We start from the raw sequence: 27,407 nt of genomic DNA on the forward strand, positions 1-27,407 counted from the left end.
TTTCCACAAAAATCTTAATTATCACAACAGCTTTCAATATTGATAATAATAAGTTGATTATGTTTCTTGAGCAGCAAATCAGCATATCAGAATGATTTCTGAAGGATCATGTGACAGTGAACACTGGATTAATGATGTTATAAATTCTTCTTTGCATCACAGGAATAAATGACATTTTCATGTATATTACAATAGAAAACTGTTATGTGCAATTGTAATATTTCACAATATTACTGTTTTTATTTTTGCATTTAAATATTTAACTGTTTTTAAAAATATTATAGACTGGCCCTAAACATTTGAATGGTATTGTATATAGCAGAGTAGATTTAATGAATGTAAAAGCAACTGTAGAATGTTAATCATCTGTAATTATTAGTGTGGTTATATTAGTTTTCTTTGTCGAGCAGCGTTTGTGGAAGCCAACAGGTTTCTCTCGTCCCGATGATGGAGAGTCTTCACTGCCTCTGTTGCTTTGGCAACCATAGCAGTTACACATGCTACTTTTATCTGTCTATCTCTGTCTCTCTCTATTTTCCTTTCTCATAAATAAATTTGCAAAGACTCACTTTTCATCCATTTTGATCGCCCTATATTTTTTTTCTCTCTCTCTCTTTCTCTGTTCTTTTTTTCCCATCACTACCTTCCCCTCCCCTCGTCGTCCGGGGCAACCTTGTTTACCTGCTGGGTAGCTCGTCTCGCCGTTGTCATGGTGACAGAGGGTTGGTTGCCGTGCCGACCTGAAGTGGCAGTGCCACGACTCTCTCTCTCTCTGTCTCTCTCTCCCACTATTTCTTGTCTCTCTCGTCCTTTTGTACCCTTTCTCCTCACCCTTTCCTTTTTGTTCTCTGCCACTCTCTCTGCTTTTCCTTTTAGTAATCCTTGAAGCTCAGTGACTCATCACAGTGCAAGGAAAGATGTGAATAAAGCTCATAAAGGATTTTCTCGTACATCACAGCGCATCTGTAGCCTGTACAGAAATGATGCTTTTCAGTAATGTTTTGGTTTGATGTGCCATCTTCCTGTTGATTCATGCATGTTAAATGAGTGAGCTGTTCCCTTGCCTCAACCTTGATGTGAGTTGGCTCCTTTCCGAAAATGAATCCAAAATGGCACAGTCATTAACCTAATCCATTTTGCTGACCATTTCAAAGTGATCACGCAGTCAACAGTTGGCCAGCTACCTGACGTGTGTTATACACTCTTGAAAATAAAGGTCAAAAACGTCTGCCTAACGTCATACGAGGACTTACGATAACCTCTCCAAAGAACCCAGGAGGTCTTCACTTTTCCTCTTTTGATTGATCAATACTAAACTTTCAAAGATCTTCAAAGGTCTTATGAACGAACCGCTCGTTTTAAAATCTCCCCGGTCTGCTGACATTTGTTATGACATCCGCTTCAAACATTACAATGCTCATGATAACTTTCATTAACTCTGCAATAAGTAAATCCATTTCACCAGCTAATTACTTTTTCGACAGCGATGCCATAGACGGAGCTAATGCAAAACCGCAAAATTCTAAAGATGGCTGCATGCTTGTTCCTCTGGCACATAAGGTCTATATCCACTGCAGTTTTCAAATTTCATTTTCGCTCTTACACGCTACCGTTCAAAAGAATGTTTTTTTTTTTTTTTAAATAAGCTTGCAATCAGTGATTGCAAGCTTATGCTTACCCAAGGCTGCAATTATTTGATCATAAATACAGTTATATTGTGAAATATCATTTAAAATAACCATTTTCTACTTGAATATATTTTAAATGTAATTTATTCCTGTGAATTTTCAGCATCATTACTCCAGTCTCATGATCCTTCAGAAATCATTCTAATATGCTTATTTGCTGCTCAAGAAACATTTCTTCTTATTATCAATGTAGAAAACAGTTGCGCTCATTTTTGTGGAAATCATGATTTTTTTTTTCAGGAAAGTTTTAAAGAACACCACAATCTTTTGTAACATTATAAATGCCTTTACTGTCACTTTTGATTAATATGCTGAATAAAAGTATTCATTTCTTTAAAAAAAAACTATCTCTGACATCAAACTTTTGAAAGGTATTGTTCAGATATGGCACACTAACACCATTGTTTCCGGCGATGGACGTTGAATCTTGTGCCACACAACATGGCTCCTCGTGTGAATGTACGTGAACTCATGAATTTAAGTAGGGAATTCAAGAAAAAAGTTCTTGGCTGAAAGTGATGGAAGAACCATTAAATAACCTTGTTTATGAACTAAATTGGGAGCAGCTGCCCCCAACACAATGATAAAACACCCTCAAAAGTTATTTTTCCTCTGTATGCCAGTGTTTTCTGAAGATAAACAAAGCAATTTGGGCAAATCAGATTTAAGCGCTGCAAAACAAGCTCTTACACTGAGATCAGATTAGTAATCACCAGAGGGAGTTACACTAGGAAAGCAAAAGAACTGATCCAGAACAGACGTATAGTGGGTGTTGGGGATCTTTACAGTGCTTTACATTACTGCAACAATCAATGAGACCTGCTTCATTAGTCATCCTGATAAATGCCCTTCTGTTTGCGCCCTTCTCCGCGAGTCGTGTAATATATTTTTGGCGTGCTGTGAAATAGTGAAAGTCATTATGTATGGTTTATATGGCCCTGTGTGTGTGTGTGCGTGAGAGAGAGTGATTGCAAGCAAATGCCTGATCAATACGGACCCCAAATGAGCGATCGCGGCTGGTCGGATAAAACCAAGCGATCTGAATTGGGGCGAAATGTCACCTGCTGCATAATTAACGCTTTTATGTTGATTCGGGTAATTTAGCTCAGAGCGTCTCTCCTTGCCTCTCATCCACTCCTTTTACTAATTATATTTATTTAAATTAGGGCTGAAGTGATTGAACAATTCCATGTATAATTGCAAATGTCATTTGAATTACAATACTAATACTATCTACTGTTCATGCTCATTTATATTTTCCATTCATTTTGCTGTAAAATAGAATTTAGTCCTAACAGTCATTTAATGGTTGTTTTTAGAGAATAATATGGACGTAATAGGTTTATAACCCACTAATAAGGTGTTGTCACATTTCAGTATTGTAGCAAATTGTGGTTATACTGTCATTTTATTTAAACGTATACTACTGTTCAAAAGTTTGGAGTCTGAAAGATTTTTTTTCATGTTTTTAAAAGTCTCTTATGCTCACCATGATTGCATTTATTGGATCAAAAGTTGTGAAAACAGTAATATTGTGAAATATTCTTACAATTTGAAATGACTGTTTTCCAATTTATGTACGTTTTAAAATATAGCTAACTCCTGTGATAGCAAAGCTGAATTTTCAGCAGCCGAATAGAAAAGTTCTAAAGATCAGCATTAATTTAAATTAGAAAGCTTTTGTAACATAATGTAAATGTCTTTACTATATATATATATATAATATTGTGTATATATAACCAAATTTAACCAAGGTTAGGTGGTTATATATACCAAGGTTTTGTATATGTATGTATGTATGTATGTGTGTGTGTGTATGTATATATATATATATATATATATATATATATATATATATATATATATATATATATATATATATATATATATACATATACAGTGCTATGCATAAGTTTAGACACCCATGGTAAAGTTGACTAAAAAGAGGAATAAAAAAATCTTCTTTTGGAAATTGAACTTAATGCCTTAATTTAAAAAATTAGGAAAAATCCAACCTTTAAGGACACCAATTTTCTTTGTGAATGAATAATGTATCGTAAATAAATAAATGTTCTTCCTTAAAATACAGGGTGCATAAGTTTGGACACCCCTATGTTAAATTCCCATAGAGGCAGGCAGATTTTTATTTTTAAGTATTTTTATTTTATTTTTTGTTTAGGATACTATGCATCCTGATAAAGTTCCCTTGGCCTTTGGAATTAAAATAGCCCCACATCATCACATAACCTTCACCATACCTAGAGATTGGCATGGTTTTATTTCAGTTAGCCTAAAAGCTAGTTTGATTTGCATTGAGAGATGATCTTATGGAAAGTACCCCATGCCAATCTCTAGGTATGGTGAAGGCTATGTGATGATGTGGGGCTATTTTAATTCCAAAGGCCAAGGGAACTTTATCAGGATGCATAGTATCCTAAACAAAAAATACTTAAAAATACTTAAAAATAAAAATCTGCCTGCCTCTATGGGAATTTAACATAGGGGTGTCCAAACTTATGCACCCTGTATTTTAAGGAAGAACATTTATTTATTTACGATACATTATTCATTCACAAAGAAAATTGGTGTCCTTAAAGGTTGGATTTTTCCTAATTTTTTTAATTAAGGCATTAAGTTCAATTTCCAAAAGAAGATTTTTTATTCCTCTTTTTAGTCAACTTTACCATGGGTGTCTAAACTTATGCATAGCACTGTACATAACCTTGGTATATATAACCACCTAACCTTGGTTAAATTTGGTTATATATATATATATATATACAATATTTTTTCCCTTTCCATTTTAATTTCCTCTCTCTCTCTCTCTCTCTCTCTCCCCCTCATTCTGTTTTCATGTTTTTTTCCTCTCATATGACCATCCCTCCCTTGTTCCCCTGGTGCCTCTTTCTCTCTTCTGTTTCAGAAGCACAGAATCTCTCACCGTTTTAATCTGCCGTGCGTCTGTAATCCAGATTAGCCAGCGAGCGTGCTTAATCCCATCACTTCCCCAATCCCGCGTGGGTGTGTGCTTTTCCTGGTGCCTGAGAAAAATAGAGAGAGAGGGGCAGGATTAGGTGTGATGGAGAGAGAAAAAGCATAAAACGGATTCTTGATGAGAGATAAATGTGGACGTGAGAGATGGCGATTAGGCCTCAAATGGAGGCAAACAAGTACAAAGGCTACATGGAGAGAGCAGAGATAAAGGGACACAAACACAACAGAAGCAGGGCCAGTGAGGAGATTTTTCTTTTAACTCTGGAATATTGAGGCAGATGGACAGGTCCTGAGATCTACATCACGCACATACATTCAGCCGGCATTCTGCAATAAATACACACACAAACACAAATGAAAGAGCTGGATTAGGAAGTACAGTTGATCATGTGATCATGTGCTCTGTGTTTCAGATGAACCGCCCCATTCAAGTGAAGCCAGCGGACAGTGAGGGCCGAGGAGGTAAAACACACACACACACACACACACGTTGGGTTTTCATATTTTATGGGGATTTTACATAGACATGATTTTTATACTGTACAAACTGAATATTTGATCCCCTACCCCTAAACCTAGCCATCACAGAAAACTCAAAAAACTATCTATCTATCTATCTATTTAACTTATGGGGATAGTTTTGTCTTCAAAGTATATCTAAGTAGACACACAACAAAATGTATTAATAAATAAAGAACTTTAAAGAAATAAAGAACATTTTAATCTCATTAAATGGATGTGGAATGAGTACAGACTGATTTAATAATCTCTTATTGGATGTAAATGTCAACGCAATCCAAATTACAATGCAAATGGTTCTTTCATTTTAATCCTGCATTAATGCACACAGAAAACATGAGCTAGTTCCATTGTGTTGGTCAGCAAGTGACAGTCCTCTAGGGCCCTCTAGTGGCCAATAAAGTTATCGCAACATGAAACTCACTAGCATCGAGTGGCAAATATTGCCTGAGATCATTTGATGGTTATTACCACTTTAAAATGATACATGATCTTACACAGCCATTTGTCTAGTATATGTATACTTATCATGATCTGTCTTTCTGTATGTAGACAGGAAGCTGTTTGTGGGGATGTTGGGGAAACAGCTGTCAGACACCGATGTCAGAAAAATGTTTGAGCCTTTCGGGAGTATAGAGGAGTGCACGGTACTCAGAGGGCCTGACGGAGCCAGCAAAGGTGTGCAAACCACATTCAAATACATGCACTTCATCCTTCTTCTGCAAGGAATAGGGTTAACCAGGTGTATCATTCATAAGGCTTAAATTCGGACAAATATTTATAAACCTTTTATTTATTAATTATTAGTCTTCGACTTGAAGGCTCTTTCGGTAAGATTGCAGACAATAAAGCACGTCTGTACCAGCATTGTAGTAATACAAGTCAATTTAAGTCACCTTTATTTATATAGCACTTTATACAGTACAGATTGTTTCAAAGCAGCTTTACAGGGATAACTGGAAAATTATGCATTTTGGCTGTTGTTCAGCTGAAGTCAGTTCAGTTTTGATTCAGTTCTGTTGTAAAGATCAGCAATTATTTAATTAAAGCAGTTCTGCAAAAAATAACGTCATCGTCCAGCTCAGTTCAGTTCTCATACAACAGCATCAGTCAGTACAGTCAGTTCAATAATATTGTTGAATATTAAGTGTCCCCAACTAAGCAAGCCAGAGGCGAAAGTGGCAAGGAACTCAAATTCCATCAGGTGACTGAATGGAGAAAAATACAGTGGGAGAAACCAGGCTCAATCAGGGGGGCAGTTCTCCTCTGGCCAATGAACGAACATGGTGTGATTATGATTCAGGCTGCATCACAACAAGTCAGAATTCAGATCGGAATCAGTGGCATTCAAAAATTCATCCAGTTCCTTTTGCTTGAAGATCGATTCATCACGCTGGTATGGAGCCAAAGCTGGCCATAGGGTCTGTGCGGAGGACCTGTCTGGTTCTTGTGGTCTCTGCTGACGATCTGTGCCGATGGCTGTCATGTCGACCATGCCTTCACAGGGGATTGTCTAGTTGACAGGATCTCTGCTGACGTTCAGGGCTGCGTTGTGGTCGTGTCTAGGTGCAGGTCCACCATCTGATCTGGATATGGACCGGATCCGGCTGACTACGGTAACCTCGGGATAAGGATGAGACAGACAGACTAATATTACTGTAGACGACATTCTTCTTACGATGTAACAAGTACATCGGGTGTTGTAGGAAGTGTTCCCAGTATGCAGCCTATCATTTAACTAATTTGACTAATGTGTTATGTGTATGCCAGGTTAAAGAGATGTGTTTTTAGTCTATATTTAAACTGACAGAGTGTACACGAACAAGGCTAGGAAGGCTATTCCAGAGTTTGGGTGCTAAATAGGAAAAGTATCTACTCCCTGCAGTTGATTTTGATATTCTAGGTATTATCAGCTGGCCAGAATTTTGAGATCGCGATAGATGGAAAGAACTATAATGCGTTAATAGCTCGCTCAAGTACTGAGAAGCTAGACCATTTAGTTCTTTGTAAGTAATTAGCAAGATTTTAAAATGTATGCAATGTATTTATAATAGGGAGCCAATGCATTGTTGATAGAACCGGGCTAATACTGTCATAGTCCTGGTTCTAGTAAGAACTCTAGTTGCTGCATTTTGGACCAGCTGGAGTTTGTTTATTAAGCGTGCAGGGCAGCCACCCAGTAGAGCATTACAATAATCTAGCCTTGAGGTCATGAAATGCATGAACTAACTGTTCCGCACTTGCTCATGTTGTCATTGAGAGCATATGTTGTAATTTTGATATATTTTTAATATAGAAAAATGTGGTTTTACAGTTGCTAGAAATGTGGCTTTCAAATAAAAGATTTGTATCATAGAGCACACACAGGTTCCTAACTGATGACGAAGACTTTACAGAGCAGCCATCAAGTGTTAGACAGTTTTCTATGTTATTACGTGCAGAGGTTTTTGTTCCAGTAATTAGAATCTCTGTATCAAATAAATACCTATGGTTGAGTTTGTTCTTTGCTAAGAGAGTCAAAAAGTAAGCAGATCTAGCTGTTTTAAGGCCTCTCTGTATGCAATAACACTTTCCTTCCACGAAATGCGAAATACCTCTAGTTTTGTTTTCTTCCAGCTGAGTTCCATTTTTCGGGCTGCTTTCTTGAGGGCCCGAGTGTGCTCGTTATACCATGGAGTCGGACTATGTTCTTTAATCTTCTTTATGTCCAAAGGAGCAACCATGTCTAAAGTGCTGAAAAAAAGTGTGCCAATAGTTTCTGTTGCAACATCGAGTTATTCTAAGCTATCTGGTATGCCGAGGAGTAGAAACCGAACGGGAAGATTATTTATAAAGCAATGTTTTATGGTAGAAGTGATAATTCTACCATATTTGTAACAGGGAGTTTGTCTTGCAGCCTTGTCTAAATGGAGCATACAGGAGACTAGATAATGATCTGAGATGTCATAGGTCTGCTGCAGAATTTCAACGCCATCAACATCGATTCCATGTGACAATATTAGATCTAAAGTATGATTACGACAATGAGTGGGTCTTGTCGAGATTTTTCTAACTCCATTAGAGTTTAGAATGTCTGTAAATGCCACTCCTAATGCCTATCCCTAATATAAAACTAGTAGGTTTGGAGCCGTGAGTGTTCGGTCATCCACGCATATGTTGGCTAATGAATGATAGTCCAATCGACACAGGCTGTGATTTATAAAGTGATGGATGTGTGTGCTCTGGGTAATTACGTGTGAGTGTGAATGGAACAGATGCACCTGCTGTAATAAATCATTAACAGATTCACTTATGCTCTTCCACATGTACGGATGTAGGCTTTGGGAAATAATGTGGGCATTTGTACCAATCTCAACTTATTGTATTTGATTTCATTTGTTTAATTGGATGTTAAAATACTCCCACTTGATGACTTGTCATGAAAATGTTTTTTTTGTTGAAAATGTCAGCCTGATGTATTTGTCGGCTTTGTCTAATGATGTGTTGTGTGTTGCAGGTTGTGCATTTGTAAAATATCAGAGTAATGCAGAAGCACAGGCGGCCATTAGCGCTCTACACGGCAGCCGCACTCTCCCGGTTAGTGTTTCGTTCACAGTCACATTCAGGATTCCTCCCACTATCACACCTACAAGCATAACACAACACAGTATGCCATTGTTCATATACTCACTCACTCCCTACAGAGTCTTTGTGTTTTGTTTTAATATCACCCACTGCATATTTCACCTCAGGACTTCTTAGTTTCTTCTATTTGATGTTGTTTGAGAATGAGAATTTTCTTTATCCCCTCAGGGTGCATCTTCTAGTCTGGTGGTAAAGTTTGCAGACACAGAGAAGGAGAGAGGAATCAGGCGTATGCAGCAAGTGGCCTCCCAGCTGGGTGTCATTAGTCCCATGAGCCTACACCTGGGCGCCTACAACGCATACACACAGGCAGTAAGCACTAACACCATCTCTTGAGCAGCAAATCAGCATATTAGAATGATTTCTGAAGGATCATGTGACACTGAAGACTGGAGTAATGGATGCTAAAAATTCAGCTTTGCCATCACTGGAATAAATTATATTTTAAAATATATCAAAACTTCATTTTAGATCAAATAAATGTAGCCTTGGTGAGCATAAGAGACTTGAGAAACATTTTTTTTACTTACCCAAACCTTTGAACAGTAGTGCATATGAAGGTTGGAATACACTACATGACTTTTGCTCAGAATTTTGCCCTGATTTACAGTCTAGATGAGCCGACAATAGTTGCCGAAAGTCTGCGCCAGTCTGCAGATTTTGGGCAGTCGGAGTTGACAGATTTCACATAAAATTGCATTGTGGGCACAAACTCAGACTGTGAAAGCTTCAGACTGTGATTCCATCCACCCGGAGGATATTAAAACACGCTTGGTGTTTTGAGGCGATTTTAGAACACATATCGTAGTGTATGGACACGTTCACACAGCAGCAGAATACAGTTACCAGTCCTGTGTTTGAGTCCTTAACACGGGTTCACACACAGTTCAGTTAATTATGGGAGTGACAACTGAATTATATAACCCAACTCACACCCGTAAATATTCAGGATTCCCGCATTCTCTGAAAACACGCGCTGTGTGTGAACAGTATCGGACTGGACAATTAGTTGTCCGTTACTTCATTCAGTGCGAGAGAGCCACTCATGTGAGACTTCATGTGTGGTTTTGGTAACTTACAGTAACTGAGATATGAGTGTTTTAGATCCAGTCACTGTTCTCCACCAGAGTTGCTCCCGTCAGTGTTGTGCGCTCCATTTTACACGAGATATAAACACTGCTGTCAGTTAATAAAGATTTGACGGATGAACTCGTGGCGATGACACGTCGCTTCTGAAACCGAAGCTGGCCTCTATCTACCAGTGTTGCAATAAAATACAATACAACTACAATAACAAAACAAAAGTAAATTAACAGAACAAGCATAACAAATGAAACTCAGTATATTGCGCAGCTTCTGGTTGTGAAACCACCGCGATTTAAATGGCCACCGATTTAAATCGTTCACAGGTGAGAATGTGTTGGTATGTGTTTATATGCATTAACTCAATATTACAGGTTTTTATACTATGGTATCATTTTAATGTTGTGTTAGCTGAAGCTTTGTCTTTTTGTATTGTGTTAGTTTAGCTAAATTATCTGCTGAAGTCTATTGCAAATCTAGATGTTCACACATGTGTCTAACTACGGTTGCAGACGCACAGTCAACTTGCTCTCGAATATTCACGGACCGGTGTTTTGACCGTTCCAATATGGCAGACGTCTAACCTATGGCGGCCCATAGAAACAGCCACTAATGAGGCATCTATATTTATATATCTATGCATGTTTCTTTGTGAGTTTGTCGTGTTTGAAACAATTTGAAAGTTTGGTAGTCTTTTAGTGTATGATGCCCAGATGTTCTCTGTAACCAAGTGTATGATGCCTAGTGTTTTAAAATCTGTTTATATTTTAAAATACGAGTAGTGTATTCCAGCCTTACATAAATAAGATTCATACCAACAGCTTAATGTCCATTGAGGAATTAAATATTTTTGTCAGTGTATTTATGTGTTTAAAATCTAACAACTTTTTGAACAGTATCTGTCTTTAAACTAAATTCTGTTTGATTTGAAATCTTGTTGTCTAATGCAATGACTTTCAAACATAAAACGTGGCTTAAGTGCTAAATATTTTTTGGGTCATTGTATGTACCAGGGTTTAGTTGACAGAAAACACATTGGGATGGATTCATTTGGGATTAGAGCGATAACTGGAGGTTGTATTAGGTTTGGAACCAAAAATACTTCAATAATTACTTTCTGTTCTACACACAGGAAGTTTTCATTGAAATGGCTTTGACCTAATAACGCCAGTACAACCCCTGCAGAGGACTCTGCTAAAGGTTTTATATGTCATAGTCCTGGATTCACTTTTTTTTGTTGTTGTCGTTGTTGTCCTAACCAGCTCGTCCAACAGCAGGCCTTGGTGGCTCAGTCCGCATATCTGTCTCCTGTGGCGACGGTTGCCGCGGTGCAGATGCAACAGTTGGCTGCTCTCAATCCCAGCAGCATCATAGCCACACCCATCGCTTCAATCACACCCTCCTCAGGTACATGAAAGTCTGCTACAACATCAATACAGTCCTTCACATCTAGCATTTCAAGTTCTTTCCAAATGTTCTTGTATTTGATTGAATTTGGGTATTCATGATCGGTCGTTCTGCTGTAGGTACGAACACTCCTCCAACCATTGCCACACCTGTGCCTGCTCTGCCTCCAATCGTCAGCAGTTACCCACAAGTCTCTGCACCACCCAATGGCCAGTCTGCCACTGAAGCCCTCTACACCAATGGTGTCCACCCATATCAGGGTGAGGACCTTCCTCCAGTGTTTATAAATTATAATGCTATATTGTATTATTGTTTAATAATAATACTCAGTATTTTATGAATATTTTATTGTGATGCTTTACTATATATAATGTTTATATCATATGTATTTTATATAGACCACAATATTTTATTAGTGTGGTGTAGGGCCTCCTTATGCAGCCAATACAGCATCAGTTCGTCTTGGGAATGACAGATACAAGTCCTGCACAGTGGCCAGAGGGATTTTGGCCAGGTCACTATATAATGCTGGTGGAGGAAAACATTTTCTGACTTGCTCCTTCAAAATACCCCATAGTGCCTTAAAAATATTTAGATTTGGTAACTATACAGGCCATGAGAGATGTTCAACTTCACTTTCATGTTCATCAAAACATTCTGTCAAACGTCTTGCTGTGTTTATTGGTGTATTATTATGCTGATACAAGGCACACCCTTCAGGGTCCAATGTTTGAACCATTAGGTGCACACGGTCCTCCAGAATGGTTCGGTAGTCCTTGTCAAGTGCCCATCAAACACAGTAGGGAATGCTGTGATATTACAGCCCAAACCATCACTGATCCACCCCTGTGCTTTACACAACAGTTCGGATGTTAAGCCTCTTTGGGGCTTCTCCACACCGTATCTCCCACGGATGTGGGAAAGACAGTGAAGGTGGACTCATTAGAGAACAATACATGTTTCACATTGTCCACAGCCCAAGATTTACACTGTTGGCACCAATGAAACTGACATTTGGCATTGGCACGAGTGACCAAAGTTTGGACCCTCTGGAGCTTCCGACAAACAGTTTTGGTGGAAACAGGAGATTTAATTCTGTAGAGTGTTGGGCAGCTGTGGTTTTATGTTTTTTGGATACAGTCCGAGTTAGTACCTGGACATCCTTTTCAGACCGCTTCCTCTTGCATTGAGATGTGGTTAGTCCTACATGGTGGTATGCCGACATTACCCTGAATACCATAGCTCTCGATACACCATAAAGACTTGCTGTCCTGGTCACAGATGAGCCACTCTGATATTTCTCCCATTATGTTGTGTGGTTTGCGATTTAAAAAAATAAATAAAATTGCTGAACTATTGCTATTGTTCTGCTAACAAACTTCACACTTTGCTCTTACTGATGTATGTATAAATATTTGTATGTTATACCAATTGTCTCATCCTATTCTTCTGTTTGTTTTCAATATTTGTGTATCCTTTAGCTCAGAGCCCTGCATTGGATCCTCTCCAGCAGGCGTATACAGGCATGCAACACTACACGGGTGAGGCTTCTCAACTCCTAACACTCCTTCTGAAATTTGTAAGCAGTGAAGAATGTGAAATATACAATAGTACTCCCTTTTTCAGAAAAAAACCCCAGCTTAGACCAGTTAAAAATTCAAAATCAAAAGCAAAGATGTAAAATACAACCTAATGTAGTTACAATAAACAAACAGTTTTCCAAATTTTTTCATGTTTTCACTAAATTAACAAAAGATTTTTTTTATTCATTTGCATGTTTTTATTTACAGTGTATACACCAATCTAACAATAAATATTCATAAACAGCAGTAATTACCTACATACTAAATTTTCACTAAAACATTTTAAATTATGTCTACTGCTATATGTGGACTTCCGTGAACGATAAAGACGTAAATGAATTGTAGAATGAATTAATTTATTGACGTGGATAATCGAAAGAACTGATTTACAGAAATGAATCGAGATTTTCAACACTCTCAGTGGTTATTTTTGCTACTGAGACACAATGAAGGACTGCTAATTTAAGGCTAGGCTATTTTTATGGCAAGCAGTTTGTCTTTCTCAAGGTCTTATCTGCTCAAAATAACAAATACAGACTGCAGAATGGCACTCGAAAAGATGACTTTACCCTGGTCTCGTGTCTGACCTCATTACTCCACCCACAGCTACATATCCTGCTGCTTATGGATTGGTCGGTCAACCATTTCCACATCAGCCCACCTTAGTTGCCCAGCAACCCCAGCAGCCGCAGCAGCTGCAACAACGAGAAGGTAACAATGTAATTTCCTGTTTCACTGGGTACTATGACCACTGACATCCTGTTTTGATTATTCCCAAGTCTATAATCAAACATATTTCTCGATCTTTGTTCTCCTAATCTCATGCTGTGCCACCAAAAGATTCAAAGCACCATGTTTCTTCCAGATATCAACACGATTACTTCCTTTTATGATAAAAAAAAAAAAGAACATGTAACCGCTGTGTGGTCTCATGTATTGCATTTCCTCTTTCCTTTTGGCTCATTCCTACTCTCTGTTTACTCTCTCCAGGACCAGAAGGCTGCAATATCTTTATTTATCATCTGCCTCAGGAGTTCACCGACTCGGAGATGCTGCAGATGTTTCTGCCCTTCGGTAACGTCATCTCAGCCAAGGTGTTCGTTGACCGCGCCACCAATCAGAGCAAATGCTTTGGTGAGTGATTTCCAAAGAGCGATTTAGATGCAATATGTGGAGGGATTTAACACACTAAATTAAATGTAAAAAAATTCAATTAAATGATTAAATGTCATGGAATGTTGCTTTGAAATACTATTCTTTTTTTCATGTAACATTAAAGGTGCAATAAGTGATTTCTGAGAAACGCTGTTGAAAGTGGATCGGACCGAGCACCATGACACACTTGTAGCCAATGAGCAGTAGGGGGCGTGTCCACTCATGAGGGGGGAGGAGAGAGAGTGAGCAAGAGAGTGAGATTTGAAGACTGTAGAAAGAGAGATGTCTGAGAGACATTACAAAAGAGAAAAGCTCAGAGGAATATCACTGGAAAAAGAAGGGTAAGAGCTTTAGGACTCACGTTAATATTAGAAAAGCTTTGCAGCGCTGGAGAGACTGAAGCGAGAAGGCCTGAAAACGGACGTGAGGTTATGTTGTTTCTGCTCCATACGTGAGTAACATTGGTTTTGCTGTTTCACAGAACCAAGATATGCTGTTGTTGTAATGTTAGCTACAGTAACAGGACATTTTTGAGTGTCATTGTTTGTCTAGAGCTGCTGTGCTTCTGGCGATAACAACAAACTCTTGCTTTTATGTACTCTGATGTAGTGCATGTTCATTTTGAATGACATGACATGTTCTTCCTTGTCATTCGTTTTATTTTTTCCATTAAGAATTATTTTGCCTCACTTCTGCTACGATAAAGACATCTGCTCTTGCATTGCGTGTTCGTGCATTTTGGGGGCGGAGCAATGAAGGGAGGTGTTTGTTTGTTTGGGTTGATTTCAGATGTCAAAAGTGTTCAACGATGATTCTCAGAAATCACTTCCTCCACCTTTAAAAAGGACATTAAATGCCACCTGAAATGAAAAACCTCATGGTATACGAAATACATGAAATAAAATGATGCAGACAATGGAATTTATCGCAAAATAATGTAATATATGTGACCCTGGATCACAAAACCAGTCACAAGTAGCACGGGTATATTTGCGGCAATAGCTAACAATACATTGTATGGGTCAAAATTATCGCTTTTTCTTTTATGCCAAAAATCATAAGGATATTAAGTAAAAATCATGTTCCATGAAGATATTTAGTGAATTTCCTACTGTTAATATACAAACCATTTATTTTTGTGAGTGAATGCAGCACAATCGCGAACATAAATGGACAACTTTAAAGGCGATTTACTCAATGTTTAGATTTTTTTGCACCCTCAGATTCCAGAATTTCAAATAGTTGTATCTCGGCCAAATATTGTCCTATCCTAACAAATCAACACATCAATGGATAGTTTATTTATTCAGCTTTCAGATGATGTATAAATCTCAATTTCAAAAAACTGACCCATGTGACTGGTTTTGTGGTTTTTGTGTAACATTAAAAGTCACCTGAAATATGACATAAGATATGCCTTGAAATGAAAAACGTGACAATTGTCAAAGTCTTGAGGGTGGGGAACAAATGAAATGTGTTTCACGCCTTATTTATTTATCTATGCTTACATTTCATTGTACTTTTATTTATTTATTGCAACGTGACATTTAATTATCAATCTATTTATTTAATTGACCCCCGGTTTCACAGACTAAAATGCACGTTTGAGCTGTTTTAATTGAAAGCAACTTGTACTGATATATGTTAAAATATCTCAAGATGCACACCAGTAATGTTTTTTTCAAAGGCACGTTTATAAAAGCTACTTAAAGTGTAAGTTGCAGGTTAACCACCACAGCCAATTAATGTGTAAATTAAAGTGCTCTATATGTAATTATGTCTGTCTTAAAATGCGTTAAAATAACATTTATTGGGGTTTCTTCAAAGGTAGCGTGTTTTTTACGTTAACTGGGTGATGACGTCATAAGAGGAACTCGCAACCCATACTCTGCTAGATTCTTACTGTATTATGGCTATTTGGAGAACGACTGAGGATGTGGGAAACCATCAAATTCTTTATGGACCACAGCAGTCATGTAGAATAGCAAGGAGGGACAACGACTGAAGACATTATTTACTTACATGGCGTCAGTCCGAATCAGAGATGCACACACTGCACAGGCACCAATCGCTAGTCTCATCGACGCCTCAAACGTCATGTAATACCCCTCCCCAATCCACGCTTTATCAATTTCTCACGATTTAATTAGCGATGTTTATTGTCAGAAAAGAAAAAGAGAGATCGATGTCCCCATCACTGTGTTTGTGTGGGCTATGCCACCCAGTTGAATCAGCAGTGGAGAGTATGTGCTGCCGTGAGGTGAACGCGTTTTGGAGTTTAGTGCAACAGCTCGACCTGCGACCGGCTGATCTGACGTGCCTGAACCCGTTTGTTTTGCGAATAGCTTGTTCTCATTTCAGGCAGGATCATGGTCCCCTTGAAGTCAGCACACACAAGTATGTTTACAATTAAGTTATTTTATCCATCATTTTTTTATGTTTTTGACGAATTTGTTCATCCCGCACAAACACAACGGTTTACCATTTTGCTAGCGTACTATGGATTATGCCGGTAACTCTACTAGTGAGTTCCTCTTATGACGTCACGCCTCATCTAGTGGAAGGGAGCGGGAGTGCTTAAAACCATAAATGTTAAAAGTGCAAAATTTTCATATTATATTCAACATTTTGGTATAAAAAACAATGGTGGGAGGTTTTTATCTTTATGTTTAATGAACACATTGCATTATCTTCGTGAAAAATGTAACCTGCAATTTACACTTTAAATGTCCTAATTGAACCAAGGCCTAATCCTGTATATGAAACCTGGCCTTTGTCTGTTAAATCTCTCCACAGCTGCAAGCAGAAGTTTGTTTAAATGCTGGCACCAATTTAAATGGCGAGCAGCTCATCGGTGACTCGTGACAGCTTTTTCACCTTCTGTTTCTTTCTTCTTGCCGGTCACGTCCTTCACGTCGCAGGTTTCGTAAGCTTCGACAACCCGGCGAGCGCTCAGGCTGCCATCCAGGCCATGAACGGCTTTCAGATCGGCATGAAGAGGCTTAAAGTTCAGCTCAAGAGGCCTAAAGACGCCAACCGCCCATACTGAGACGAACAGGTGAGGAAAACCAGAAAAGATAACAAGCGCCTCTTCTCTAAATCTCTCAGTGTTATGCTTTATAATGTGTGACCAGTTCTAAACTTACAAGTCTAGCCAGAATTTCCTGTTATAATTGATTTATTAAAAGAATTGTAACCTAAATAACTCATCAGCATTAGATCTTAAAAACCATAGTCGAAAAGGAACAAAATTAATTTTTACTTTCATTTATTGTTTTTGTGCTGTGTCATTGTTCAAAAAACAATCAAACAAACAAACACAACCTCATCCGCACCAAGGCTGCCCCGTCCAATCATAACTCGTGCGGAGACCACGTCGCTATGGCTACGGTGGCCTAGCAACCAATAAAGCTCCCCCTTCCTCCCACAGCGTTGGTTTGTAAGTTGATTGGCCTGTGTTGGTTGCTGTGGCGATATTCCTGCCTGTGATGGTTGCCATTAGCAGTTTTGTTTTTTGGCCCTTTGTCATGTATCCTCCATGCTGAGAGTGCATGGCGGGTTACCGTGGTGACTATGGACTGTGTTTGGTGCGTTGTGACTCTCTCTTTTTGTTTTATAAATACTGATCAATAACTGACACTACATCTGTGATTTACTCTCAACGTAACTCCTAGCTAATGGAGTTACTCCAACTAAATTGATCCTATTGAACTCTAATCAACCAGCTCAATGTGCTACTTTTGGGTGGATTTTGTTTTTGATCAGTCTCCTCTGTGTTTTGTTTGGTCATGACTCTACTTCTTCTACAAAATACTCCCATATGTAGTCTGGTGGTGTTATAGTTACTGTGAATGTGGGGTGGGGGGGTGGGGGGGTCTCAGTGTGGTTGTATTTGATTCCAAGAGAGTTTGTGCTAGTGGGTATGCTGTTTCGTGCCAACGAGTGAGCTTGTGTACGTGCTTGCGTGAGTGATGCGAACGATTCGTGCGTGAGAGCGAGAGAGCAAGAGGTAGGGAACTTCATTCATTCTACCTCTCAAACCTCTCACGCTGAGGTTTGAGGTGACACTCTGTGGTTGTTTTGGTGAAAAAAGTGACGCATTGTGCCGACCAAAGAACAGCATTCCTCTGTAGGAATTCTGGGTTATTTTACAGTCAAACTACATTCGGTCATTGGTTTGAGCACTCAAAAAGACGCAGTCAAGTCACCATCTGAAAAACGATACAGCCCAGAATTCCTATGGTGCATGTTGGAAATTTGTTTGCCTGCCAGAAATGTTTCCCCACTTTAAACACTAACACAGAAAAACACACACTTGCATTAAAAAAAAAAAAACACCATTCACTGACTCACAACATAGGTTGCATGGAAGTATAGAATGGTAAGCATTAGATAACCTTCCCAAATGCTAACGTTGTGAAACAAGTAGGAGTTTTTTCTTTTCTTTTCGCGGATCGATGTGACTTGCTCCTAACTGTTGTTTTCATTTTCTCTCTCTCTCTCACAGGGAAGAAAGGAGAGGACTAACGGAGTCACTTTTCCTCTGCTGCAAATTACGGGACCAACAACTTTCGCAAAACTACAGTATAAGACCTGCCGAGATTATTTAAACAAAAATATACATTTAATAATAATAATAATAAAGACAGACTTATCGCAGGAGGTGCAGGTTAAATAGAATGATTTACTACCTTAACAGTATACGATATAGGACCAATCAGCAACGCAACGCCACTCACTCTTCTGCTTCACAAGCTGTTGTGCCGTGTGCTTGTGGGTCGTGACCTTTCTGCCCTCGACCCACACATCTACGCCTTGCGCGCGCACACACACATACACAAATGGGACCAACGCTAATATGTCAGTACTACACGAGTTTCACTTCTGGGTTCAAAGGAACTACGGACTATTAAAGTCTTTCTGCAGCAATCTGAAACATGTATATAGAAATTCCAGGGGACCATGTGTAGACATATCGAAACAGTTTGGGAGGGTGGGGCTGGGTCCACGCGATCAGAGCAAAGAATCATGGGTTGGTACGGTAGCTAGAGAAGTTTTGGGAGTTTGGAAGGATTTTGCTCTTGGTCTCTAATCTGAGTCCAGTTATACATAGTTCTTCATCTTTAATTCTTACAGAAACAAATGACATGTGGTATAGGATGCTGGTCCTATATTGCAATCCTCCCTAAAATGACTGAATATAGTTTATCACAGAGAGGCTGTAGTTAGAGTTTTGGTTTTTTTTTGTTAGTTTTTTCTTTCTTTTTATGGAAAAAAAATTGTGGATGATTCGAGAAGATTCACGAACGTGAATAAAAAATGTATTTCATTGTATATATCATGCTTTTAAAATGAAGGTCAAGATTTAAACATTTGGGATATTATTATTATTATTATTATTTAGGGAAAATGATTTCTATCCTTTTTTGCAATTAATTTATCAATTTCTTGGAGGGCATTTTTTAAATTATTTATGAAGATAGAGGATCATTGGCACATGTTCTGATGAATCCATGTATTTTTAGACATTTTATTTACAGATTTACCATTAATGAACAATCATTATTATTATTATTATTATTATATTTATTTTCTTCAACTGTTGTTTCACAACCTGTCGATTACAAAAAAAAATTTGAATAAAATTTTAAACAATATTTTTTGGTTTGTGTCTGTGTGTCATTACCGGAATAAATGTATGTGCATTTGTGATCTTTAAAATATATATTGTTACCAACTTGCAGCAGAACATATTTTCACTCATTATATATGGATGCTAAAGTCTTCATATCATTGGCTTTAGAAAAGGCTGTGTATCAACATTACTGCATATTTATATAGTGGCTGTATGAACTTTAATTCCTCACAAATTATTTGAATAGGCTCTACTGTTTATCCTGCTAATTGCAACAATTGTAAGATGGACAAAACTAAATTTGCTGTTTTAATAATCAAAGACATGCACATTGAAAACAATGATTAGACATGAGAAGTCACAACAGATTTTTTTTTTTTATATATATATATAAAAACTGAAAAATATTAACTTTTTATATTCAACAAGGAAAAAAGCAATTATTGTAATTTTTGCAAAAATAAATAAATGCATAACTAATATTGATAGCAAACCGTTACTGTTTTTGAGTGGTGTATATAACAAATGCATCATGTTTTAAATAAGATTATGCTACTCTATAATCCATATCATTCAAATCTGAAATTGGACGGACTTTGTGTCATTGTCATGAAATGAAATGCCTTGTTATGATGCAATTATGGTTCTTCAGGTATTATGTACTTCCCATTCAATGATATTTTTTTCAATTAAAACCCACAAATAATCACCCTAGTAATTTACAGCTGTCATTTACAGACAATAACAGAGCTTCCACAAAGGTTTCGTCATCCGTAAAACGTCACTTCTCACATGCAGTTTGACGTCACCTTAAATAGCTTCTGCCCCGCCCTTCAATATTTAGATTCGCACTCCTCGTTTTTTTTTTTTTTTTTGGCCCTCCTCTTCTGTCTTTCATTCGCCTGCCTCGATTCGGCTCTCAACAACACCCGGCAAAAGTACGTCTAGACACTTCAAACTCGGACATGTGAAGAGAAAAGTTAATAATTCGAGCTACCAACGGTGAACGAAGCGGGGAAAACGCCAAAAAGTGGAAGAGTTTGAACGTCAGCTTTAACGCCAGGCTTCCTTCCTTTCTTATTACGCGGATTTAAGAAAACTATGCTGACAGATTGGATTATGGATTATGAAGAACGATCACAATTGTACAAATTGCCTTGAATAACTGCGAGATTACACCCCTTTTCATGCACCTTTCCTAAATCCATCTCATCTCATCTCCTCACGCGCTCACATCCGTGTGTTTCGCACTTCTGCTGAAAGTAAGTACCGTAATACGCAGTTAATGCTCAATCCCGCGGCGCTCTTTGTAGTTGGGCTGTCGTTTTCTTAAATTTATTTTCATACATTCATGTTTGTTGTATTTTAACCTAATGTTTTGTTTTGGCTCGATCGCCTCTTGAAGTCAGTTGTTTGATGATGTATACGGCCTACACACTGGGAACGGCGCAATGGAAGTAACGTTACACACTCAAATTTAGTAGCGCGTGATGTTGTGAATATAACAATACTACGATCAGTCGTAACTTGTTCGTGTGGTAATACGTCGAAATGCAGTTGGAAAACCTACGATGTTTTCTCTTTCCTGGTTTTAAGTAGCGGGTTCCATGTTTGAAAGCTGCTCGGATAATGCATTGTGAGTCATTGCAAATTTGAGGATTAGTTTTTAGCTTGATAGTCTTTTGCAGACCATCAGGAGCGAATCTTGTTAGACACGAATGTTTTCACGCTAAACGTCATCGGCTGTTTTCCACAAGCAGGTTTGAATGTTAAACCGTTATAATGAAAGGCTAACTGATCTCTCCTGTATGATATCATCAACGTATCAACTTGTGATTGTCGTCTCGTGTTGCACTCGAGCCTCGAGGGCTTTGAAGTGGACTCTCATACCTATGTATGACGTCATGGCATACGTGGAGTAAACGGATAATGGTGCGAGAAGTCATGTCGAAAAAGATCGTATTAACGAGTTCACGCCTCCACCACGAAGTCGTAATTACGATTGGGAAGCTCTGGATTTTCTTTTCGAGTTGGGGCGTGTCAGTGAGAACATATTTACACAATATGTATAGGGTATTTAGCAGTGACATTGTCAGGCTTTTTTATTTACAACAAAATAAGCTAATTCACTGCACAAAATATAGTAGCATTGTAATATAACAACAACATAATATGTAATGATAAAGTTTACAATAAAGTTACAATGACTTTATGAATTAATTAAAACCATTAAACTGCAAAATACACCTGATGTACATTATTTGTTCTTAATTTTCTAGAAGTAGCAAAAACCTTGCTGTATTTTAGTTAAGAGAAGGTACACCATCGTCTTGCTCCGACTAAAGTGAGTTGAATGCACCTGACGTCGTATACACGTGACGGGATACTCCACTTTTTTTGGAAATAGGCTCATTTTACAACTCCCCCAGAGTTAAAGGGTTAGTTCACCCAAAAATGAAAATTCTGTCAGTAATTACTCACCCTCATGTTGTTCCAACCATGTAAGTCTTTCGTTCATCTTCGGAACACAAATTAAGATATTTTTGATGAAATCTGACAGAATTTTGACTCCTCCATAGGCTTCCAGTGTGACCGAAACTCACTGGCCCAGAATAGTTATTAAAACATCGTTAAAATAGTCCAAGTAACTACAGTGGCACTACATTAAGTTTATCATGCGACGAGAATACTTTTTGTGCGCAAAAACAAACAAAAATAACGACTTTATTCCACTTTTCATTTCCTTCTCTCTGGGCCTCGTAGTGTGTTTGCGCTGCGCGTCTGTGTTGCACGTCATCACGCAACACACACATGACTGGCGTCGGCCAATAGTGAGCCTACGTGGTGACGTGTAACACAGACGCGCTGCGCAAAAACACTACGCAAACCAACTAGACATCCAGAGAGAAGGAAATGAATAGTGGAATAAAGTCGTTATTTTTGTTTGTTTTTGCGCACAAAAAGTATTCTCGTCGCTTGATATACTTAAGATTGAGCCACTGGAGTCACTTGGACTATATTAACGATCTCTTTAATAACTTTTCTGGGCCAGCAAGTTTCGGTCACACTGGAAGCCTATGGAGGAGTGAAACATGGCTCAGATTTCATCAAAAATATCTTAATTTGTGTTCCGAAGATGAACGAAGGTCTTACGCGGTTGGAACAACATGAGGGTGAGTAATTACTGACAGAATTTTAATTTTTGGGTGAACTAACCCTTTAAACAGTTGGGTTTTACCGTTTTCGAATCCATTCAGCCGAACTCCGGGTCTGGCGGTACCACTTTTAGCATAGCTTAGCATAGATCATTGAATCGGACAAGACCATTAGCATCTCTCTCGAAAAAATGACCAAAGAGTTTCGATATTTTTCCTATTTAAAACTTGACTCTTCTGTAGTTACATCGTGTACTAAGACCGACGGAAAATGTAAAGTTGCGATTTTCTAGGCTGATATGGCTAGGAACTATACTCTCATTCCTGTGTAATAATCAAGAAACTTTGCTGCCGTACCATGGGTCCAGCAGGCGTAATGATATGACGCAGCGCCTGAAAATAGTCCCCAGCTCAGTAACTTCCAACGTGACCGGGACTAAGTTTGTCTAACCTATTAGACCTATTTTCAGGCGCTGCGTCATATCATTACGCCTGCTAGACCCATGGTACGGCAGCAAAGTTTCTTGATTATTACGCGGGAATGAGAGTATAGTTCCTAGCCATATCAGCCTAGAAAATCGCAACTTTTCATTTTCCGTCGGTCTTAGTACACGATGTAACTACAGAAGAGTCAAGTTTTGAATAGGAAAAATATCATTTTTTTGCGAGAGATGCTAATGGTCTTGTCCGATTCAATGATCTATGCTAAGCTATGCTAAAAGTGGTACTGCCAAACCCGGAGATCGGCTGAATGGATCCGAAAACGGTAAAACTCAACTGTTTAACTCTGGGGGAGTTGTAAAAGGAGCCTATTTCCAAAAAAAGTGTAGTATCCCTTTAAGGACTTGAGTTCACAAGATGTTCCAATTTTTTTTTAGTTTTGCTGAAAATATTATATATTTTTATTTTTGTTGTGCCCTGCTCATTTTTAAGTTTGCAAAAGAAAAATCTATGTCTTTTGATATGTTTTAAATGAAATTGTTCACTAAAAGATTTGTTCAGGTCATCCTTATTTTGCGCCTACTATTTTATAAATATTGAATAAATTGACATAATACTCATTTGACCTACCACTTTTTGTATAATCTGTATAATATGGACGTATAGGCATATTTGGACATGAGTCTTTTGTATGAAATAGTCATTGAATCCACTGAAATCATTCATTAATGACGAATATTCCATCCTAAAATCAGCATGAAATGAAAATTCCAAATGCATGTTATAAATCTCATTGTGAACAACTCATCCATGCATGTTTCATTTTTCTACAAATTTTTAGTCCGTTTAAGTCCCGCACCTGCAAGCTCACGCACACATCTCAGAATCCAATCAACAACTGATACATAGAACCAAGTTCCGGTCTACATTTTTTCGGATATACGTCACAATACGGAATAAATGATCTCTTGCTACTTCCCCTACATCGCAATTTTAAACGTCAAATGCATTCTTTCACGCAAAGCACAGCAAAGCTAGCTCATTTATCTTTTTTCTGTCAGGTTGTCAAAAATATGAGTCACTGATTCATTCACGAACAAAAACGCAACTACAGCTCTCCAGCTGCTTTTTATAGTTTGGGTATTTGCTAACCAAACAATTCTTCAAAGCTGAGAGTGAGTGCAAACAAAAGCTGACTTTTCCAGACAGTCTTTAGACTCCATGTTCAAAGTCCAATGTCTTATTTCATGCTTGGAAATTAATTAAGTCCTCTGAGAGACATTTTGCTCTTTCAAACTCACCAGAGTTTATGAAAACATCCATTAGTAGCTGTGGTGATTTCTAATAAACAGTGTTTTGGATTGCCGCTCAACAACAAAAAAAGATATTATTGAATAGGAAAGATTCTGAATTATGAAGTCATCTATGATTGAATTTTCAGTCATAACAGTGCAGGTCTTCGATCAAAGTTTATTGACACTTTGACATTGCTGATATATTCAAGCCTTGCTCAGATAACATTCTGACAGTCTGTGTTCCCACTGTGCGTTTAGCTCTTCGTTCACACAGAATGGCACAGCAAGGGAGAGAATCCGTCTCATTCTCAAGCCTGGCCGGCTCCAAGCAGTGCTCATTACCACAGGTGACAGTGCAGCTTTTCAGCCGCTGCCAGCCAATGACAGCGGCCATGATGTCATGCTGACCTCTCAGAATGATTCCATTGAAACAGAGCAGGCTTTAGTACAGCTGTCGACCCATCCGCTCAAACCGTGTCACTGGCAGCGCGAGGATAAAGGAGGGGCTTTCATTGAAAAGTCCTCCACATATTTTCTTGGACCCGTGTGAATGGTTCACCAATCTGTACCAGGGATGTGTTCATGTCCCTCTCAGGAGAGCTCATCTTTTACAGAAAGTTTACTTTCTTAGTGGTTAAAATGATAGCTCATCAGCTCACATTAAGTTTCTGAATGAATAATGTGGGTTATCAGTATTGAGGGGGGATGACATGAGTGTTTGCTAAGGGAATGGCAGCATTGAATCTGTATTAAGTCCTCTTAATGTGTTACTTGTGTTCTGTGAAGGTTTATTGGCAGTGTAATGTGTAAATATTGTACTTTAAACACATGCTCTGTTCAAACACTAGTGAGCTGCCTCAATAGACAGTATTTCAAGGCATTATTAGGTGTGCTCCAGATTCTAAAGCCTGTTGTAAGCTAGCAACGTAAGCCGGGGACGCGCTGTATGATTTTGGCCACGATTCTGAAACAAATTTTGTGATTCCTACATGATTCCTCTGATCACTGTAAAAATGAAAGGATCCTGGAGGAACCTTTTGGGGTTCCTCACTTTTCCCCCCCAGCAGTGGGGGTTCCCTGAGGAACCACCCAGGTTTCCTGAGGAACTCTTATATGAAGCATTGTGTAAACTGCTTTTGGTCCCTCCAGGAAATGAGTTCAAAGTTTTATTTCTTTATTTTGTATTTCTTGGTGGTACCATAGTTACCATTAACTTCTAAGGTAATAAACAAACTGAATCAAATACAAAATAAGAATAGTTATAGACACGTTTTAATACATACACTTTGAAAAAATCTAGTAATAGGCCAAATAACAATGAATACATAAGCAACATGAATAATCAACCATTAAATACAATAAGCTATACAAGATAAGACATCTCAACAAAATGCAATATATTCCAATGTACAAATTGCATTAACCATCTTGACTACATTAATTAAAAGTTCATCAAATGTTTTTAGTATACTCCACTTTAAAAAATTGTCTCTCAATCCTCTTTTGTTAAGTCTGACGTCACTATTTCCAGTCCAAAAGCTCTATCAGCTGCTTAAAGCAAACAACAAACAGTGCTAATGTACACTCACAGTGCGATTGTAATACTACTGAAAAATCACGATCCTAACCTTTATCTCTATACGCAAATCTCAGATGATCACAGTTATTCAGCTTTTATGAATCGTTAAAATATTGAAGTCTGGGATGCCGTGAGACTGTGAGTGTACACCATTAAAAAGCTTATCTTAAATGTGTGATATGAATCAACGGTGCTCATAAACGTCTAGAAACCGAGTAGAAGGCTTGAACCCGGAAACAGAATTCCTTACAACTTAAGCGGATAACATCACAATTTCACAGATTCAATTGCTACACTGTTGACATTGTACAGTGGACCTTTTTGCCCACAAAATTTCACTGAAATTTCACAGATGTGACTCACCTTCTACGTTGCAACATAAAATGCATTCAATATAAATAAAATATTCACAAGGGAAATTTGAGGTGAAGGGCAAGCATGGTAACCAATACTCGGAATTCGTCTTCTGTATTTAACCCATCCCAAGTGCACACACAATAGGAGCAGTGAGTAGTAGAAACAAACACAAACAAACGCACTGCAAACCGTAGACACACACACCCGGAACATCATTAATTACCACACCAAAATTTGAAGAGTCTGAAAAGTACAAATATGCAGCAGCCAGGCTTCTTTTTTTTCTCGCTTTTATGGTGGATGGTCCTGGCACTTGATTTTCAGCTCTACAATAGGTTTTCATTCCTGTTCAAACTTGTATTTCAGCATACTATGCCAAGATCCCTACAAAGTTTAAAATGTACTGTTAGTAATGTAATTAACGCCATAGTTGTGAAAATAAAAACCATTTCCTCATCCCTGTGACTTTTCAAACCTGTTTGACTTTGTCAGTGATACCCAAAAGATATTGCAACCCCAGTCACCGTTCACTGCATTTTTTTGGTTTTGAATCATTCATGAATCCATTCTTACTTAAACTCGTCTTGTTCAATTCAATACATCAGTTTATGTAAAATGGATAAGTATTCTGTTCATATGAGTCCATAACTTGAATTATGAATTGTGTTGTAAGTCTTCTGAAGCTGTAAAATAGTAAAAAAAAACATCCTTGCCATCAAATTAGTCACAATGAAAAATGATTAAGGCGTAAGAAAAAAGGTAAATCAAGCATTATTGACACCAAACCTGTCATTTAATTTATCTGAAAAACGTGAATGAGATGGGATGATTTTCAGAGAGTAACTGATTCACACACACATAGCTCTTATAAAAACTAGGAATATAGTGTATC

The 27,407-nt window shown here is 38.1% G+C and overlaps 2 protein-coding genes across 4 annotated transcripts in view; both read left to right on the plus strand.

Annotated features, from left to right (window-relative positions):
* Positions 1 to 19,710, plus strand: part of celf3a (cugbp, Elav-like family member 3a) — a 60,871-nt gene extending 41,161 nt beyond the window's left edge. Inside the window, exons 6-17 of one of the 2 annotated variants that reach the window (XM_084422661.1) lie at positions 5,096 to 5,144; positions 5,754 to 5,879; positions 8,698 to 8,777; positions 8,994 to 9,137; positions 10,421 to 10,525; positions 11,171 to 11,315; positions 11,435 to 11,575; positions 12,797 to 12,856; positions 13,505 to 13,609; positions 13,889 to 14,032; positions 16,975 to 17,111; positions 18,561 to 18,698. In XM_084422661.1, coding sequence (XP_084278787.1) covers positions 5,096 to 5,144; positions 5,754 to 5,879; positions 8,698 to 8,777; positions 8,994 to 9,137; positions 10,421 to 10,525; positions 11,171 to 11,315; positions 11,435 to 11,575; positions 12,797 to 12,856; positions 13,505 to 13,609; positions 13,889 to 14,032; positions 16,975 to 17,102 — 1,227 coding nt within the window. In that variant the 3' untranslated portion in view covers positions 17,103 to 17,111; positions 18,561 to 18,698. Of the gene's footprint in view, positions 1 to 5,095; positions 5,145 to 5,753; positions 5,880 to 8,697; positions 8,778 to 8,993; positions 9,138 to 10,420; positions 10,526 to 11,170; positions 11,316 to 11,434; positions 11,576 to 12,796; positions 12,857 to 13,504; positions 13,610 to 13,888; positions 14,033 to 16,974; positions 17,112 to 18,560 lie in introns of both variants that reach the window. The other variant, XM_084422662.1, reaches the window with a different exon arrangement.
* An 828-nt stretch (positions 19,711 to 20,538) lies between these two features.
* Positions 20,539 to 27,407, plus strand: part of cers2a (ceramide synthase 2a) — a 30,880-nt gene continuing 24,011 nt past the window's right edge. For both annotated transcript variants that reach the window (XM_084424194.1, XM_084424193.1), the window contains exon 1: positions 20,539 to 20,950. The gene's annotated coding sequence lies outside the window, so the exon portion shown is untranslated. The remainder of the gene's footprint in view (positions 20,951 to 27,407) is intronic.

This window comes from Rutilus rutilus (assembly GCF_951802725.1).
Source record: "Rutilus rutilus genome assembly, chromosome: 11".
Taxonomy (NCBI): Eukaryota; Metazoa; Chordata; class Actinopteri; order Cypriniformes; family Leuciscidae; genus Rutilus; species Rutilus rutilus.